Source organism: Balearica regulorum, chromosome 14, assembly GCF_011004875.1.
Source record: "Balearica regulorum gibbericeps isolate bBalReg1 chromosome 14, bBalReg1.pri, whole genome shotgun sequence".
In the NCBI taxonomy this organism is placed as follows: Eukaryota; Metazoa; Chordata; class Aves; order Gruiformes; family Gruidae; genus Balearica; species Balearica regulorum.
This window is the reverse complement of record NC_046197.1, coordinates 3,427,031-3,445,264: the sequence shown is the minus strand read 5'-3', so window position 1 is coordinate 3,445,264 and position 18,234 is coordinate 3,427,031. Positions and strand designations below refer to the sequence as shown.

The window sequence follows — 18,234 nt, the reverse complement described above, 5'->3', positions numbered from 1 at the left end:
GCAGAGGGAGGAGGTATTTCATTCATCTCCAGTGTTGCTGCAGTTAACTGTTCCGCTTCCAGAGCTTAATGGAGCCAACCCTTAGACTAGGCAAAACTGCTCCATCTCGTGAGACTTACTGCTTTGCTGTAGGTGAGTCTATAGCAGCCAGCTGGCGTCTCTTCTCCATCCCTGATGGGTGCCTGCTCCCCCAGGAGCATGGTCTCCCGTAGGATAGATGGACCCAGTTCTGACAGGCAAGGCTGGACCCGAGTATTACAGTCCTTCACTGTGAAAATTCAGATGCAACTGTAATTTGAAAAGAAGGTGTTCTGTTGTGTTGGAATATGCCCTCAAATTAGAGGGGAGATACTAAAATTACTGGTTGAAAACATGCTAGTATAGGGCAAAATCTTTCGCTGCGAACCGAACAGCTCGTGAGCAGGATGTGGCTCCTGCCCGTGTTCCAGCTGTGTTGCAGTGACTCACTAGCGTAGCACCAACATCTGCTTTGTCATCCTGTCGACTGCCTGAAAGGCAGTTCACTGGCTCAAGGTAGATGATGAAAGTAAAGCCTAGCTTTGAAAAGTCCGCTTTGCACTACTGGTCTGTGTTATTGTGCTGTTAACATATGAAAGTTTATTTTAACAGTAAAAAAATAGAAACTGCGATGGATCTGGTGTAGTAAATTCAATGGGCACGTTGCAGGTGCTTGTCATTAGCGTTAAGATATCATCCAAAATGTATCCTTTGGAGTCTGTGCTCGTGTTTCTCTTTCAGATACAAAGTCAGGTTTGACGTAAGTTAGTACAATCTTATTTTATTATTATTTCTGCCAGCTCATGATTTGGACCTACTTCAAGTGAAGTCTCCCATGCTCCTGGCCCTTTGGCCAGTTCTAAAGACCTATCCAGGGAAATGCCAAGCTCCACGCTCCCCGTAACGGTTCCTTTTTCACATCTACAGCCAGCTTTTCCATCCCTTCTGAACACTGGGAGAAGAGACTTTCCTGGCAGGACATAGCATATAACTGATAGGAGTATCCTGTCAAAGATACGGACACTTAAATCGTATGCGGGCATATCCTAGTTCATGGTATGCAGTGTGTCACCCAGATGCTTTGTCCCAGCATCTGGATTGGGGTTTTTTCAGCCATTTATGCCTTAATTTTTTCATAAAAGGAAACAAAAAGGCCAGACCCAATTGAACTATTCCAACTTGGCATACAAGATTGGGGAGTCTCACAATTTTATTAAGTCTTGGTAATTGCTGCAGCTTCTTCACGCTTCAGCTGTTGAATCATGAAATTTTAGTTATTAATGTTTATTTACAGAGAGAGAGATATATTAAAAAAAAAAAAATCATAGAATCCCCGACTGGTTTGGGGTTGGAAGGGACCTCAAAGCCCATCTAGTCCCACCCCCTGCCATGAGCAGGGACACCCTCCACTAGCCCAGGTTGCCCAAAGCCCCATCCAACCTGGTCTTAAACACTTCCAGGCATGGGGCATCCACAGCTTCTTTGCACAAATATATATTGGAAGTCTGTATAAATAGGGTGAACCGCTATATTCTGTGAACGGAAATCTGGAGAAATCTAGCCTATATAGGCTGGAGGAAAAGCTTGGTCTGAGGGTAGCTGAGAAGGCTGGAGCAGAAGGGCTGTTGAAAAGAGCTCTGTGGTTGCCTTAGCCTGATTTCATGGCCCTGTGATTTGCCTGATGTCCTCTTCTTTCTCTCCTTCCCTCCTTCCACATCTCCTCCCCTCTTCCTATATATGCAATGAAAATTAGCAACAAGACGGAGCGAGGTAAGAGGGTGTCCAGAAGGAAAGCTGCTGTAACGTAACTCAGGCCCATTATTCGGAGCCGGAGGTCGAGGCTGCCCCTGTCGGCCGCAGCACGAGCCTGCCGTGCTTCTGCTGCTCCGGAACAACTTCTTTAAAGCTCTTCGTTGGTCTTATGTCATTTCCTAATGCAGCGGGACAGGACACGTGATTCTTAAACTCTTATATATTGCAAATCTCAACTGATTTGCTGTTTCTGACAGTTAAATATTTTTAGTTCAGGAGGAATGGGCTGGTTCTCACTTTCATAATAAATAAAGCCTTTAGTTTTCTTATTTCATCTGGAAGTTTTAGCTTTGAACATGGAAAATATCACTCTGAAAGTTAGGCTTTCTAGTAAAATAAATATTTTAAAACAACAGATTAAAATTTAAGATATTTCATAATCTTGGAGCATTTAAATCTTCCTAATATTATTAGTAAATGATGATCCATTTATTGATATAGGAAGAATTGATGATGAAAGAACTGAGAACTCCGAAGGATGTTTAAATTAGTAATCACAGCTCCTAAATTAAGAGTGAACTGTCTGAAGCTAGAGCTATAAAAACCTACTAAGTTTTGTATGCTAAACAATGGAAATCTGAATCTTTTTCAGATCTGCATGGGAAAAAACGAGTGTTCTTACCAGCTAAGTGGTTGGTTAAAAGCTGCATATGTTCTTAGGCAATTCTAAATCTTTTGTCAATGAATACGTAACTGCTGTCTCTGGTGTTGACGTAATGTTCTTTATGTTAAAACATGAAAATAAAATATTCATCTCGACATATGGGAGAGAGAAATAAGTTCCAGGACCTGCTATGATGCCAGTGCTCTCTATTGATAATATGGAGGAGCAATAAAAGCCTTTATAATGGAAAGACAGCTTCTTTTCCAGCCCCAGTTAAAAAAGTTTTCATTATGAGGGTTATCTTGACCAACATTTTCTTCTTCCACCCAAGAAAGAAAGAGGCTCTTAAGGAAGAGAGGATCTGAAGAATTAATTTATTGGAAGAACAGTTCTTTATTCTTGCCTGTCAATAGTTCCTTTTGTAAAGAACAAATGTATCAGGAGAAACTTTATTGAACCAGATAAAGTGATGCCCTGTGTTTAAGGTAAGAGAACAGAGGCAAGGTTGCTGTTTTGAAGTAGAAAATAGATTATCTGTTCCCCCACCCTCTTCCTTTCTGATGTCTGTCTCCCCACCTTGAGACCTTGTCTTGTGCCTGAGTCAGCGTGAGGACTTGAGCCTGCCCAACGCCGCAGGCAGCTGTCCCGGCTCTGGACAGCCACTGCGCTGCAGAGGGTCTGCGGCAGGATCTGCAAAGTCACTTTCCTGAAAGAAAATGTTTCCGTTTCTACCAACAGGGTATTTTCTATCTAGAAAACCAAAAATCCATATGTTTGATCAGTTCTGCTTCTGTGCTCTGTGCTTTATTTTGCCATTGAGTTGCTTCATGATCTCCAATTAAATGATGAGACTTTTGGCAAAGGTGGAGCAAGGAGGGTGTACCGTAGCATGAGTTTCCCTCCGACACCTGCACGCTGAATACATGCACATCTGCCTGAACCCCGCCAGCTGCTTCTGCTGCCCGGTAAGAGGGACTTGCAGGTCTCTAGCAGCAGCGTGACCAACATTGGGTGATGGCTGGAAGGCGCTGAGGAAGTCGAGGGGGTGCCCCAGGCTCTGTCTGCATCACTGTGGCTTTGCATACAGCCTTTGTTCCTCAATCAGCCCCTCTGTAAAATGTGATGGTAATGCTGATGTAGCTTTGAAGCTAACTAACATGTGGCAAATGCTCTGCAGTTCTCCAAAGTAGCGAAATAAAAATGCAGACAGTGCTGTTGCTGCTGTCTGCTGGGCGCCCGCTCCTGTGCCTGGGTCCAGCTGACGGCCTGGGAGCGAGCTGGGCCGCTCTGGGGCAGCGATGCTGGCCACGTAACTGCGTTCATCTCCTCGTTTGTAGATGTCATTGGGCAAGACCTCGTCTTTAGAAAACTGCATTTATCGTTCCTGTACATGTTGCCATCATAAATACAAATATATGTAAATGTGTCAGTAAATGAAAAATGAAGAAAGCAACACATAATTTCAGAGCCTTCTTCAGAAGCTTAAAGAGTTTCGGTTCCTTCATGACCTGAAAAACTCAGGGGAGCAACAAAAATGGACATAAATATATAGAGAGCTGTGTGTCAAGTATCTAGAATTTTTTTCCTGCATGGGTTGACCTGTTTCTCCTGATCACAGCAGTCAAATCACTGATCACATGAGGTCTGAAGGAGGAGGCTGAGGATGTCACTTGTCAATGTAGGAAGAAGCTGTTCTACATAATGTGAAAATAGAGAGGTGGGAGAGGGAGAATTGGCAAAATTAAATGAGAGTCTGATACCTCTGCCCAACAAAGAGTTAAAGTCTGGTACGTCACCAGTAAATGTGCTGTTTGCTCAGGCAAAGCTTCATTATAAAGTAGCATGAGCCTCGTCTAAGCCGAGCTCTGTTGCCTTGCAGATGGATGTGTGCAGGCTCCCTCCTTCGACAGAGGTCCTTTCCGGCAGGGGTGGTCTCCTGGCACTTGTTTGCGGGTGCCGTCTCTCTTGGAGTGTGCCAGCAGCACTGCAAAACGAAGGAGCTGGAATGTAAACAGCTTGCTGTAGGCTCATGCAGAAGTAGCACAGGGAACCAAAGCTACACAGCAAAACAAAGCAGCAGCTATAATTGTGATAGAGAAACATGGAAAACAGGAAAAGGAAGTTTAAGGTTGTTATCATGGATTTTGGTGCCCTTCATCTTGGTGGAATTAGGCTCATAATTGCTGATTGTCTTCTGCCTGTGCCGTAATGCACTCCTGACAACCTCCGACAGAGGTCTTGATATGATAGGTGCGCCCCAATTTTATGCATGCAACTCTTCATGCCAAGCCGTACACTTTGATGCTTTTTTTTTTTTTTTTAATCTTTGCAAGGAGTGGGATGTCTAAGACATCTGCACAGACAATATGATAGGATTCCAAATTGTCCACCTCTGCAGGTAATAAACTTACATAACTTCATGAGAGGCATTAATCACTGTTCCCGAGAGCCCGGGGCAGATGTTACAACCTTGTTCATATTAGTGCAGCGGTACCAGAGTCCCAGCAGTTCCTTTAAACCGACAACTTTGTGTGAAAGCATTAGTGCTTGGCGGTGGTGTAACCGTCTAGTTTAATTGAAAGGAATGGGTTGACCCATGAAGAAAACATACATACGCGTGTCTGGGTACGAGCCCTAGCTAAGTCCTGAATGCAGTGTGGTTCCCTGTGCAGGTAATGATTTCTAAAAGGGTTCTGTCTCATTAATCCTTAGAGTCAGAAGTGGAATTAAAAATGTTTGACAGTAGGATCTTGTCAGAGGAAAAGCTTGGAAGCGGGAGGGAGGCTTTCACGGTTTCATGTCCTGGTTGGCCAATATCTAAACATACAATTAATAGTTGCTGTTATGTAGATTGCTTTGTGTTGACTTTGGGTTTATGGATTGTAACATTCATCATATGCCTTGCTTAGTTCAGTAACGTCTGTACTACTTACGCACAGACACGACTAAGTGTTTCCCTGGTGAACTTTGGACATTTTAGTCTTCTTCCATACTCAGGCCAGAAACTTTACGAAAATCTTTGCTTTGCAGTTTCTTTGCAATTTCGTAGCAATTCTGGGCTACAGACCTTCAAGGCATCCTCAGGACTTGCTTGAGAAAGCTGGAGTTTGAAGAGGTGGCGCTTCTCCCTCCGTGTTGGTTGTGACCTGGTCTCCAAGCACGCCCTTTTTAGATTAAACATCACATTGAAAGTCTTCTACATGCATAGCACTTTTTCTAAGAAATATGGGTATGTCAGTAGTGGGGCTCTGACTAAATCACAGCTTGAGCGAGTTTGTTTAATTACTTAAAAAAATGCTACTGTCCTAGCAGTTGGCTTTGTTGCGAGCTACGGAGATGAAAACCTGGGGATGAATGAATTATAAGACGTCGTCATTGTTCGTGTGTGGAAAACAAGCCCCTATTAGTGCTTGTGCAGAGGTTTTGAATTACTTGCATTAGTTCCAAAGCAGTATAGAACTGGGTTTGTGCTATGAGTCATGAAAAATCCTTTGCCTGATATATAAACTATGAAGTCAGGTGAAGAATTGGCCTTTCTCACGCCAGACCGCATGTTCCTAACTGGAAAGTTCAAATAATTTGTGGATAACTCCGTTCCAGGTGATTTGTAGTGCTAGGATTCATCTTTTTCATTTAGTGAAACATGCTGTTTGACTTCGCCTTGGTCAGTTATTACAGGCTAGTTTGCAGTGTGGCAGCTCTCTGGAGACCCTGCGCACAGCTACTCATTGGCCTAGAAGAAAGGATTTAATGATTTTCTACTTCCTCTATGTTTGGTTTTAGGGTGTAGATATTTTATAAATCTGAGTCAAACTATTTACTGGTGACATTTTACAAATTTTCACTCTGTTTAATCTCTGAGTAATGTTTTTAGGTTCGTATGTGTTGTGGCCTTTGGCGTTTCAGAGTAACCTATCTCAAGGATATCTTAGAGCATTTTATCTTTAAACGGATTCTATAGTTATTTTGTAATTTCTTTTTACAAAAATTGTGCCGATCCCTAAAATAAGTCCTACTCTTCCTAGCAAGACACACCAGAGGTGTAGAAGCACAGCAAGACCAGAAGAGGCCTCCAAGGGAGAATACTCCACGTGGCATTAGCTGAAGGCTGTGGTTACATGGCAGCCAACGAGCAAAGCAAATTATGTGGCTTCTGTTTGGCTGCCAATAGAACTTAATTACATGAGTTGATAGATCTTGGTCCTTTATAAAGTTGATGAAGTGGCTTTGTCCCTGCTGTAGAGCTCCGTAAAGTCACAGAAGTAAAGTAAAATGTCTAAAATCAGAGGCTGGGTTTGCGACTGTGATGGAAATGGCATAGATTTGTAGACTTCTTGCTGTAATCAGGATTGCCTTCATCGAAGTAGGGAGTGTTCCCTTCAGATACCTTGCAGTGTCACACACGAAGAAAGGTGGATGTGAGAAAATGAGACTCTTGAAGAGCAGCTAGGGATTAATCTGAAACTAATACAGATTACTCGTCACACGTGTATTAGTGTCCTAGAAGCAGTGTGACAACGGGGCAGATCCCTGTAGTAAAGTCAAAGTCTGTACCTTAAATTAACACGACTCTAAACCTCAATTCATATTTGCTTTGACTTCTTTTTCTTTGGAGTCCAGCTTTGACATTCATTTTCTTTTAACTTCCTTCACCTGGTAGTTTTGGTTATGGAAGCGTTTATTTTGAAGAATGACTTCTGTAATACCATGCTCATACGTGAAATTTCAGTGATTTGGGCATGGTTAGTAAAGGTTTCATTCAGTTTTCCGTCTCACCACATCACATGGTACAACAACAATATCCATACTCATCTAAACTGCCTGACTTTTCTTTCAGATGATGTCAATCCTAATGAACACCATCATTTTTGAAGACTGCAGAAACCAATGGTCTGTGTCAAGACCGCTACTCGGACTTATACTTCTCAATGAGAAAGTGAGTATTTAAGACATTCCACTCTTCATGTGCCCAAGGAGTTGAAGTAATTATTTCAACCGGCCTGTTGCCCTTGCAGATCTCCATCTCTTCCCTTGGGACCTTGTTCCTTCTGCTCACAGTAGGAGTAGAGACAACGGTTCAGCTCGTACTGTGAAGATATTTTACAGATTAGTTCACAGAGGCTGAGTGACTTCCTTTTGATGAAGAGCCCTCTCAAAGCTTTACCTCAGCTTTTATACCCAAACTTAGATAATACAAGTATAGAATTAAGCTCTTTTTTTAATAAATTGTATGTCTTTGCTTTTCCAGAATTAAGCAGGAATAGAAGTTATGCAAGTTCATCTGGCTTTTAGATAGAAATACGAAACAAGAATGCTGGGGAAATCACATCAGAAAAAATGCTTCCTAGAAAAATAGTTAACCAATTTCTTTTTCTGAAAGGTTTCACAGGAACAGCTAGCTTTGGGGAGTATTATCTGAGCGCTTACACTTAAGCACTCGCATTGATTGCAATTTGGATTGTGTGCATCTGTGGCAGGTTCTGTAAACCAGGAAATACTCTGCAATTTGCCCTTTCAATAAAATCTGAAACTATGAATTTGGATATACCCATCATGTTTCCCTGGTGACTTAATAGAGACAATATTGTCTGAAATGGAAACCATCTGAGTAAATGAATGCAAGCTGATCTAAATGGGTGCATTTTTTGTATGGCGAGGCATTGTTTCTGAAGATAGTGACCTGTTGTATTCGCCACACTTCTGAGCTAGCTCTAACTTTATTCTGAATTGCTTTATCTCTTGGGCACTCACAAGCCTCAGTGTATTACTGCTTTGGAGAATGAATTGTCTATACAATAAGAGGGTGCTGCAAAAAAATAAGACACTAAGATTAGCAGCAACCGCATACATTAAAATTCAAACTGAAATCCCAGCTATGGAGGGAAACTAATAGAAGAAGAAAATATATCAAGAAGAGAAGCGCTGTCTCATCATTCACCTGTGCTGAAGGATCCAATTTTAGCCATATCCAATAGCACTGTCATTCATCTTCTTGGTGTGTTATTGTGATTTAAATCCAAGCTCTATAAGAGAGAGCAGTTCTTTTAAAATGATTGAGAGGGAATAAGGGCAAATTCAGTGTTTAGGAAAACTTTATGACATCACAATATTATACTTTACAGATGGAAGCAATATTTCCTACTTTGGAAGGAAAACTAATCATTTTCTATCTGCTCTGAGTCACTGCATCATTATAAAAGTGGGAAATAAGTAGTTTTGTGCATTCCCAATCTTGTTCAAGACGACACTTTTGTTTATATAATGCTTCTGATTTATAGCGTTTAAGTATTAGCCTGACTACATATTAATTATGTGCTTTTGATGCTTCAGTATAAGAAGAAATTAAATATTTCACTTGAAGATAAAACTGTGGAGCTGTAAATCATAAGGAATAAATTTGTGACTGGCAGAATGTTCTTTTTGCCGAAATTAGACTAGTTCTAATGATTATGTGTTTTGCTTAGCAGACATGGATATGTACAAGCACCTTTACTTACGAACAAGTCTTATATTTCTTTTGGAAGGGTGGAGAATGGGAAATAGAATTTACAATATTTGTATTGTCCCTTTTGCATCAAGGTTATTTACTTCGTGTTCAGAAAAAGTGGGACAGGTACTTATATGTGGCTGTGAAAGTCATCTTTTCTTGGCTCATTTCAGTGCACTGCTGGTTTATTTATTATATTATAAAGGAAATGAGTTCCTTTATTTCAGGTAGGGCCTCTGTCTCTACAGTTCCTGAGATAGCAAGCACACATTTCCCATGTTTTACTGCTGCTTCTCCTCTTCTTTTGTTTTAATGAGATCTTCTTTGCCCATAACTCATCTCAAAGGGAAGGCATCAGGTTTACTTTGGGACTCCGAAAAATTGGGATTTACACATGCTTGCATCCATAGGGGTAATTGTGCCAAAATGGGAATCATACTCAGAGTCCACCCTAAAAAAACCGCTAAATCTTTGGAGACAACATGAAACGGGATGAATGCGCGCAGCTCCTGACATTGTTTCCATATTGAAGTGCAGCAGCAAGTTTAAATCTTCAGGGCGAGAGGTTGGCAGGAAAAGCCCTCTGCATCCTGACAATGCAGCGACTGTGTCTCCTCCTCGCCGTTGTCCTTCAGCCGAAGAACACAGACATTCGAGTGTACAGGCAAAAGTGGAGTTATTACAGAGAAGCCTTAGAAACGTCAGGGCGCGGAACAGCCCCGTAGCGTTGAAGCGGTGATGCCATGGGATGCCCTACTCATTAATGACAGGCAGAGATGTTAGTCCTTCCTGTTACTTGAGGGTGCTGTTAATACTTTCCATTACAGGGTTGACTGAAGTTGTTCTTGGCATGCCTCTTTTCTAAAAACAACTTGTGGATGCTGGACAAGATCTCGGGGTTGTGGCCTTCTCTCCATTGAGCTCTACGTTTGTCACTTTGAGACGGGGCTTCTGGGAAGGTGTTTGGGGCAGGCGGGTAGTTCATCCTTTACAGCACCTCCCAAGTGATTCTCAGTTTTGAGTTCCTAAGTGGTTTAGGACCCAGCTATTTGATCAGCTGCTGCCTCCACTATCAGTACTGCTGCAGTGGTCAGCAGAGGTTCGAGGGGAGCTGGATTGAGGGCAAGTGATTTACCCAGCAGACATCAAAGCAAACGCTTCCTATAATCCTGTTAAGTTGTCAGTGCTTAGAGTTAGTGTTACAGTTTTACTCCATTTTATTTTTGTTATCCCATATACAAGAGAGCTGTAATTTTGATGGAAAAGATGTGTGTTGAATTTGAGATTTGTTTAAGATTTAAACCTGTTAAAGGTTTTAAAAAACATCTGGCAAAGAAAATCCTGGACTTTTCTGCCTTCTGACACTCTGCATGACACCCTACAAGTTACATTAACTTCAAAAGTCCACTAGATTTTGCATACTAAAAACTGGTTTTCAGCTTAGCTTTAACAAGTTATCTTGTTGTACACGTCAAATTTGGGGAATGCCGCCAATATTCCTCTTGACTGCAATAACAGACTGCTCAGAAACTTTGCCAGGTACTTGGGCACAGGTTTATCAGAACGGTTCATTCTCCTCTGAATAACTGTCTGTATCAGTGCTTACACCATGGATGTGCATACGCCCAAGGCCATAAGACTTTGACTGACACAGCCAATATAATAAAGACTAAACAGGATTATATGACTTGCTTGGCTGTAGGAGTAGGGTAGTGGATGACACTAGAGGTCCCCTCCTGTTCTAAACTGAACTAAACCAAAATTTCCCTAAGGTGATAAAAAGTTCTTTTTTGACTAGTCTGTAGATCCGCCAGAATATAATGGGAATAGTAATAAATCATGTAGGTTACTTAGCTTCTAAAGAAACGAAGGTGAGTGTCTCGTCACAGCACTGAAGTCGTTAGAGCCCACTGCAAAGTGCACAAATGTGCACCATTCTGAAAAGACTTGAAAAGTAGTCAGGGATGTTTCTGCCACCGCTCTTAGGTGGCTTTCTGTACTGGAACTAGTTAGGTGGCCAACACCCACTGGTGAAGTGGCACGTCACCCAGTACCACTGAACTTCAGTCATGATGCACAACTGGTGCAGATGGGGAAGGCAGCAGCTGACCCCCGATTCAGATAGAGCTCCGCGTGCCGTTTGGCAGACTCCTCTCCCAGAGGGCACTGCGCGAATCACTTGCTCAAGAGTGCTCCAGGCGTAGGTAACTCTGGGTTTAAATTTCCAAACCTCATTTTTAATATTCTCTGCTTTTGCTGTTCTAGTACTTCGGTGAACTAAGGGCAACCTTGATAACCAGCCAGCCGGACAACAAGCGTGAAGTCCTTGACCAGTGCTTCAGGAATCTTATGGAAGGAGTCGAGCAAAACCTTTTGGTAAAGAACAGAGACAGGTAAGTTCGTAAGACATAAGTAAACTGAAAGAATAAAAGACAAATGGAAACTTTAGCTGGAAAAAAATACAACATTGGAAGTATTGCAGGTAGGCTTAAACTGCAGTTCCTTTGGAGAGGAAGATAGTGTCCTGTCCAGGAATTCATCCCTAGACTTAACAGTTAGAGCCTGAACCTCTGATAATTACGTGTTTTCTTGGTCAGAAACGTATTTCCTGATTTAATCCCAAAGTCAAAGTTTGCCAGGCTGCAGATGCTGCTTTTTCATTTGGGAAGAACTGCCTCATTTCAGCAGGTGAGCCTCGGAGCTTCCTTTTTCCCCCCCTTAAACCTCTCTGATAAAGCACTTGCTTCAGCCTCCAGCGGTGCCGTTGCTCTGACAGAGCTTGTTCTTGCTGATGGGGAGGTCACGCAACTGCTTCTGAAATGCCAGAATGCGAAGGGATCCAGTGGGGCCACTCACACGTTGTAGATAAACAAGGCAAGGATGTATTTTTTTTTTTAACGTGAATCACAAATTCATGCAATCTTGCCCTCAGTGGAAAAATAGAATAGAAGCCTTCGCAAGAGAAATGGCGAGTTTGTCTGCATTTACTCTTCACACTAACGTTTTGTTACTAGCTAGCTGCGTTTTCTCTTCCACGTGCATTATTCAACCAAAGCAAACCTTGAAAATACAGAGACACAGTCCAAGTCCAGACTCTGAAACTTCCTGGAAAGCTTGAAACAAGCTGGAAAGGGGCTTGGAGAGAAGCGATGGCTAAAACGATTTGGTGATTTTATTTCTCTGACTACTTCTCCGTTTGTTGGTATGAAAATTGTGTTGAACTTGTTTAATTCTCACATAGTTTTGTGTTTAAATATGGTCTCCACAATTTTGTGTAATTTTCCTATTAAATTCTGGTACGAAAGGTGTAAGTTCCTTATCGCCTGGCTGTGGGTGATAGCCAGAGACAGGGGAATTGGAAGCAAACCTGGAGGAGCACGGAGATCACATCCATGGCACTGATGAATCAATCAATCAGACTTTCTGCGTAACTTGTATCATGAATCGGCAGAAAACCTTGGGAAAAGGCTGAGAGCCACCGAGGAGGAGCAGAATGCCTGTTAAAACAAAGAAAAACTGAGCTGACAGTGACGGGCTGTAGGATGTAGTTATGTAGTCTGACCGTGGAGGTGTAAATGCCGAGGGGATTCATTTGACTCAACAGTCCTTCAGGATTTAAAAAAAAAGGAGAAAATGAAAAACTGAGTAAAACTCGTTCTTATAACTAGATAGTTTCTTAGTTCCATATCTATTTATATTTCTTAAAGACAAGAAGTCCTTCAGATAACAGTTTTCTGAGAAAAACATGTTCTGCTGCGCGTTTTCTCTGAGCTGCCTTATTTTGGGAAATCCAGACCTGAAGGACAGAAAGGGGACGGCTGGGTGATCCAGCCCGGGCAGGAGGGACGGTAGCTGGGCAGCGTGGGGAATCCAGCTCTCCGCCGGCTGCGCTCACCCCGTTCAGGGCACGACGGAGGCTTCCATCGCTTGGGCTGCCAGCAAACAGTAGATTTGGCAAATGCTAGATTTAAATATCCGTGGATTTAAATGGGATTTTCATCCGGAAACGCTGTGGAGTACTCTCAGGTAGGCAGTGGTGGTGGAAGCTGTCGGAGAGCTGTTGTGGAAGTGCAGGCGGGGAGGGATGGGTGCAGGTGTGAGAGGATAGAGATAATTCGGTCGAACGAGCAGCTCGTCTGTCTCAGTAGCATCCGCCTGTCTAACTTGGGAAGACTTTTAAGCCATCACTTCCCCAACAAGCAGCGTGAGTTAGTACGATGGCTTTTCTGTTTTCAGCTCTTGATTTGTAACCCTTCTCAGATTTATTCTGTGGAACAGGAGGCTTCTTTTAACTGCGATTGTTTAAAATTGAGCAGAAATCAATTTCCATTAGTAAGGAAATAAGCACAAACTTAAAAATATGAATAGAATAAAGAATAAACTCCTAACTGCATCCTGTATTTCCACACGCAGCGAGCCCCAGTTTACCACACTGCTGCTAGACGTACCCGTAAAGTGCCGTACAGCGGAGGCAGGCAGGAAGGATTATTACCCCTGGTCCTGCAAAGAGACCTTTGCTGAGCTCCCGTCAGTTTTGCACGCACCTGTCCGCACAGTCCTTTGCAGGAAGGAGCCCTAAGGAGCCGTTCTTCGGGAAACTTTATTAGCTTTGCTATAGTGAGCCTGTGAAGTTGGACGCAATCAAAGCGAAGAGCGTTGAGGCAACAAACAAAAGAAATTTGAAAATGCAGGGTGCAGTATATGTTTCTGACATTCAAAATCATTTTGGGGTTTGGCTGGGGGTTTTTTTAATACATTCATGAGATGTGATAAATGGCAATTAAACTCTTTGTTCCGGGTAAGGATAGACCAGGGGAGTAGATCAGCTTTGGGCTGTCACAGAAGCTGAGTCAGAGTTGTCGTTCAGTCTCAGGTGTGATGCCACCGGACGGACTTGACGTCCTACACCTGCCAGCAGAGAACTGTTGGGGAATATTTGTGTGGATTCATTCCGTGCCAGATGGGCGACGGTACCGCGTTTCGCTGAGAGACAGGCTGAACTCTGACACCGGCCCTGAGGGAGGAAGGTGGCTCTGGGCGAGCCTGGCCGCGGCGGCCATCTGCACGCGTCCCAGAGAGCCCTTTGCCGGAGCTTTGGGAGAGGGGACGTGTTTGGAGTCACACGAGATGGAAAGGTTTCTCGTTGCGTTCATTGCCCGGCTGACTTTTAAAATGTTCCACGCTGTCGGTAGCCTGAGTTTATAATGCTGCCCGTACATGTTTATGCGCTCGTTGTTATTTGACAGGCCTGGTTTTCGAGGGCACCTAGCGATGTCGTTACGAATTTTCCTCTGTTTTTTCTTCCAGTTTAAAATTGACGTTATAGTTATTCTTTTTACCGACTCTTGAAACGCATCTCTCGGTATCAGGTCTCCTTCAACCAAACATCTGGTTTTCCTTTTTCCCAGGTTCACTCAGAATATGTCGGTCTTTCGGAGAGACGTGGCTGAAGCTCTGCGCAGCGAAGGGGCCTCAGATCCCGGCAGTTTAGATATGATGAGTTGACAATGACTTTGGAAACAGAGCACTGACTACGAAACCAACTCGGAACGTTTTGGGACCCTCTTATATTGTTAGACAGATTTTTGACCCTTGTGAAAACTATTTTTTTAAGATATCTTCTGCCTTTTTATATCTCTGGCCTAAATTGTAAGGATTTATAATAGCGAGAACAATGGGAAATCAGCCTTAGTTTGAAGAACGTTTTCAGCCTTTCTTATCAAAATTTATTATCCTGTTATTTTATCTTTACAAAACGGTGTAGAAACAGTACTTAACCAAAGAACAAAATAAATATGCATTCCTTTTAAACTCGTATCAGCTAATGTTTCTCAGTCCTACACAAAACAATAAATAATATCTCATCAGTTCAAAACCCCAAGCTCACTCTGAGGTCCTATTTGTTTGAAAATGAGATGAAAGCCAGTACAACTGTTATGTGACATCTTTTTGAAATAATAAAATTACTATTTTTCTACAAAATGTCATATATTTCTTTTCAGCACTGTCGGTTAATGACAAAGTGGACAACAAAGTAGAAGACTGAAAATGAGCATTTTGGGCCCTAAGTATAGCGAGAAAATGGAGAATGTTGCACATACAAAATACGAGATGATGGAGCAAGCCTTAATGAAGCACTGATAATATTTTAATTTCACAAGTACACATTTTCCAGGTCTTTGGAAATTGAAAAAAAAAAACAGAGAAAAAAATAAAGTTGTTAAAACACTGCTTAAAAAGAATACAATCTATCCACCACTACAAAAAAGCAAGCAGATAGTTACAAAGACTTATGGCCCATATTTAAACGGCGTGTGGCACAATGAAGATGAACGCGTGCGTCTGAAAGAGCAAATTCAGCAGATTTGTCTTCACTTCTCGGAGCTGGTAAAGAGTTCGGTGTGTACCAGAACAAAATCCCTCCTCCGGTCCGAAGCTCCCGCTTGGTTTTGTGGGGAACAATTAATAGCGTACCGCGTGGGCGGAGGAAACACACAAATGAATTGAAGCAAGATCTAACAAAAATTAAAACTATTTAAGCAATAAGCCAATTAGTTTATAATGTCGAAAAGCTATTACGTGCAATTACAAAATATTGGTATTGGGTTTGAATTGGGTTGGGTTTTTCTTTTTTTTTTCCCCTTAAGTAAATAATTGATTTCGTGTGTTTTTCAGGCTTGCTTACATCTGCGTATTTAGTAATATTTCACCACTGTTGAGATAAGGATGGGAATTTCTAATTGTGTCCAACAGGGAGGAAAAGTTCATACCCGTATTTCTTAAAGCTTTCTTTCCGGATTTTTTTTCTTTGCAACTGTTACTCTTCTGCACATTTTTAAATTGCAGGAACTAAATCTGAAGGGAAGTAATTTTATTAAGCAGTTTTCTGTTTACTTTTAAGTTCAGCTGGAGGAAGTGTTTAATGTGCAGCCAAAGGCTCTGATTTCCAGGAGTGCTGAGCACCCGAGAAAGTCATCGATTGTGGTTCCTGAAGAGCTGCAGGTTTGGGGTGTTGCCACACGTGAGGTTTGAAAACTTTGCGGAAAGTCTATGTTCATTATCGACCCATCGGACACCTGCAAATCAGTACGGTCGTTAACTTGCCACGTTGGTCCTTGCAGGAAACCGGAATCTGTGCTGCTAAGTCGCATTTTAAAAGGTGCAAACCTGAACTCGCGGATGCGCGTGCGGGTCTGCGTGGGGCTGGGCCTCGGGGAGAGCTTGGTTCCTCCGCGTCGCCTTGCCGATGGGCGCAGAGCTCGGTGCCTCCTTCCCGGCTGTGTAATCCCTTCCGCAGCCGTGCAGCTCCCTGCGTTGGCGGTGAAGGCTCAGATGAAAGCTCATGGGTTCTGCGACTCCCTTTTCTTTGTCGTACGGTGGAAGTAACCGGTGGCTGCTTACCATCGGGCGTGCTCGCAAACCAGCCCGTTCACCGGTTAAATTAGCCGCTCTGCCGCGAGCTGGGCTGTGGCGTGTCGAAAAGGAGAGGACGTGTGTGCCGTAACTCGGTGCTCAGACTTTAGGGCTTGCTTTAATACACGGCTACTCGCTCCCCGGAGCAGTACGGTTCTGAAATGTCCCTTCTAACGCATCCCTTGTTAGAACTCATGAGCGAGACTCTAAAGAGTGTCTTCGAAACGGGGCGGACTCGAGACACGTATTCGAACAGCGTCTCAGCCTTGGTTAACAGTTGACAACGGGAACTTATTTAGAGTAGCTGGTCGAGTAAGTACGCTTGCTTTTAGGTTAGGAAATGGATAGCATAGCGAATAGCGTGGTTTATGACTCCAGACGCTTTGTTGAGAGTCTTTACCCTCAGCTTTTTAAAAGGGCACCCTCAAAGCTGGTACAGCTCGGAATTTCCTCCCGTGTTTACAAAGCAGGTGTAACGCCTTACACGGGGTTTTTAACAGACGTAACTGCCTCGAGGGGGTTGGAATTTTTTTTCTCCTTTAAAAAGAAGTGGAAACAACGGAATGGGGAACATTGGAAAGGAGACACCACTCAGACCCTGAGCGATTCCATTGCAAGAAACCGATGCGAGCCCGTCCGACGATGCGAACAACTCGGGACTGTAAAATAGGTCTGATTCTCCCCCAAATACGTTTTATATCGCCACAGTGAAAAGCACCGACTGCTGAATCTGAGGTAAGCATCTGCCCCTCTGCGAGGGAGAGCGAAGCATCCCTCGAGCGGCCTTCCACGAGTCCGGCTCCGCTTGCTAGCGCAGGCGAGGGCAGCTTTCCGGGGAAAACACCAAGTTTTAAGAGCTCGCCCTGCTTGCATAAGGAGGCTTTGGAGAAACTCAGCCACCAGTATATGCAACACCTTACAAAATAACTCCTTAGACCTGTTAATGTTTTATTGTAGTACGAGTTTATGATGACAGCAAACCTTTCAAACCGTAGAGGGGATAACGCGCTTCCTTGCTGTATTAAAAAATAATGTTAGCGTAGGTTTTATGTACCATAGTTTAGGTTGCTGTTAAGAGGCGCTTCTTTGACAACATTCTTTTTGAGGTTTACAGAAAGCATAATAAAATATGTAAGTTACATTTCTACAAACAAAAGCCATAACATAAGTTATTTATAAGCGTGAGATCCAAACGCTATCACGATAAATAAACGTTAATGGATACCTGCGGCATCCATCCTAATGTAATTTGCCCAACAAAAGTCATATTTAGTAGAAAAATCTGGCAACGGCTGCTTGTTGGAATATAAAATAAGAATAAAAGAGAGAGGGAAGCCACGTTGAAACACCGGCTGCTTTCCCGGGTTTATGCACAGACCCGCGATACCTTCCAGCCTTCTCCTTCGCCTGGGGCTGGCGCTGCTGCTTGGGGAGAGCCGTTGTCTTCCCAACTTTCAGCGTTTGTCTCCGGCACCGGGACGTTCCCCATCAGCTTCGCTACAGCCTGATTTTTACCAGAGATGGCAGAAAGAAATTGAGCCCCATCTGCCGTCATCCTCTGTGCTCTCTTCCCTTTCGGCGGCAGTTCCTTCGTACCCTCCCTGTCCCACCTGGTCTCAGGCGTTCCTGGACCGACACATAGATTCTGAACTAAAGCAAAGTTTTGGCTTTTTTAATGGAGCGGTTAAGGTTAGCAAGCCCGTAAAGATGTGCCTCGAGATGTGAATTGAAACCGCTAAGGCGCGTTGGACCGTCAGAGGCTGCGAGGCAGCTTTAACCCTTTGCTCCGTGAGTGGGGTATAACCGTTTCCGCGTGCCGGGACGCGGAGGACAAGGAGGTTTGTCGGTGTCCGTGTTCAGCCGCTCACCCTCCGCTCGCGGGGCTGGTGCCTCGGGCTCC

General features: G+C 43.3%; 1 protein-coding gene across 3 annotated transcripts in view; it reads left to right on the top strand.

Moving 5' to 3' along the window:
- Positions 1-14,856, top strand: part of RANBP17 (RAN binding protein 17) — a 159,023-nt gene extending 144,167 nt beyond the window's left edge. For all 3 annotated transcript variants that reach the window (XM_075766417.1, XM_075766415.1, XM_075766414.1), the window contains 3 exons: positions 7,272-7,370; positions 11,187-11,314; positions 14,330-14,856. In XM_075766417.1, the coding sequence (XP_075622532.1) occupies positions 7,272-7,370; positions 11,187-11,314; positions 14,330-14,426 (324 nt within the window). In that variant the 3' untranslated portion in view covers positions 14,427-14,856. The remainder of the gene's footprint in view (positions 1-7,271; positions 7,371-11,186; positions 11,315-14,329) is intronic.
- Positions 14,857-18,234: the final 3,378 nt, after the last annotated feature.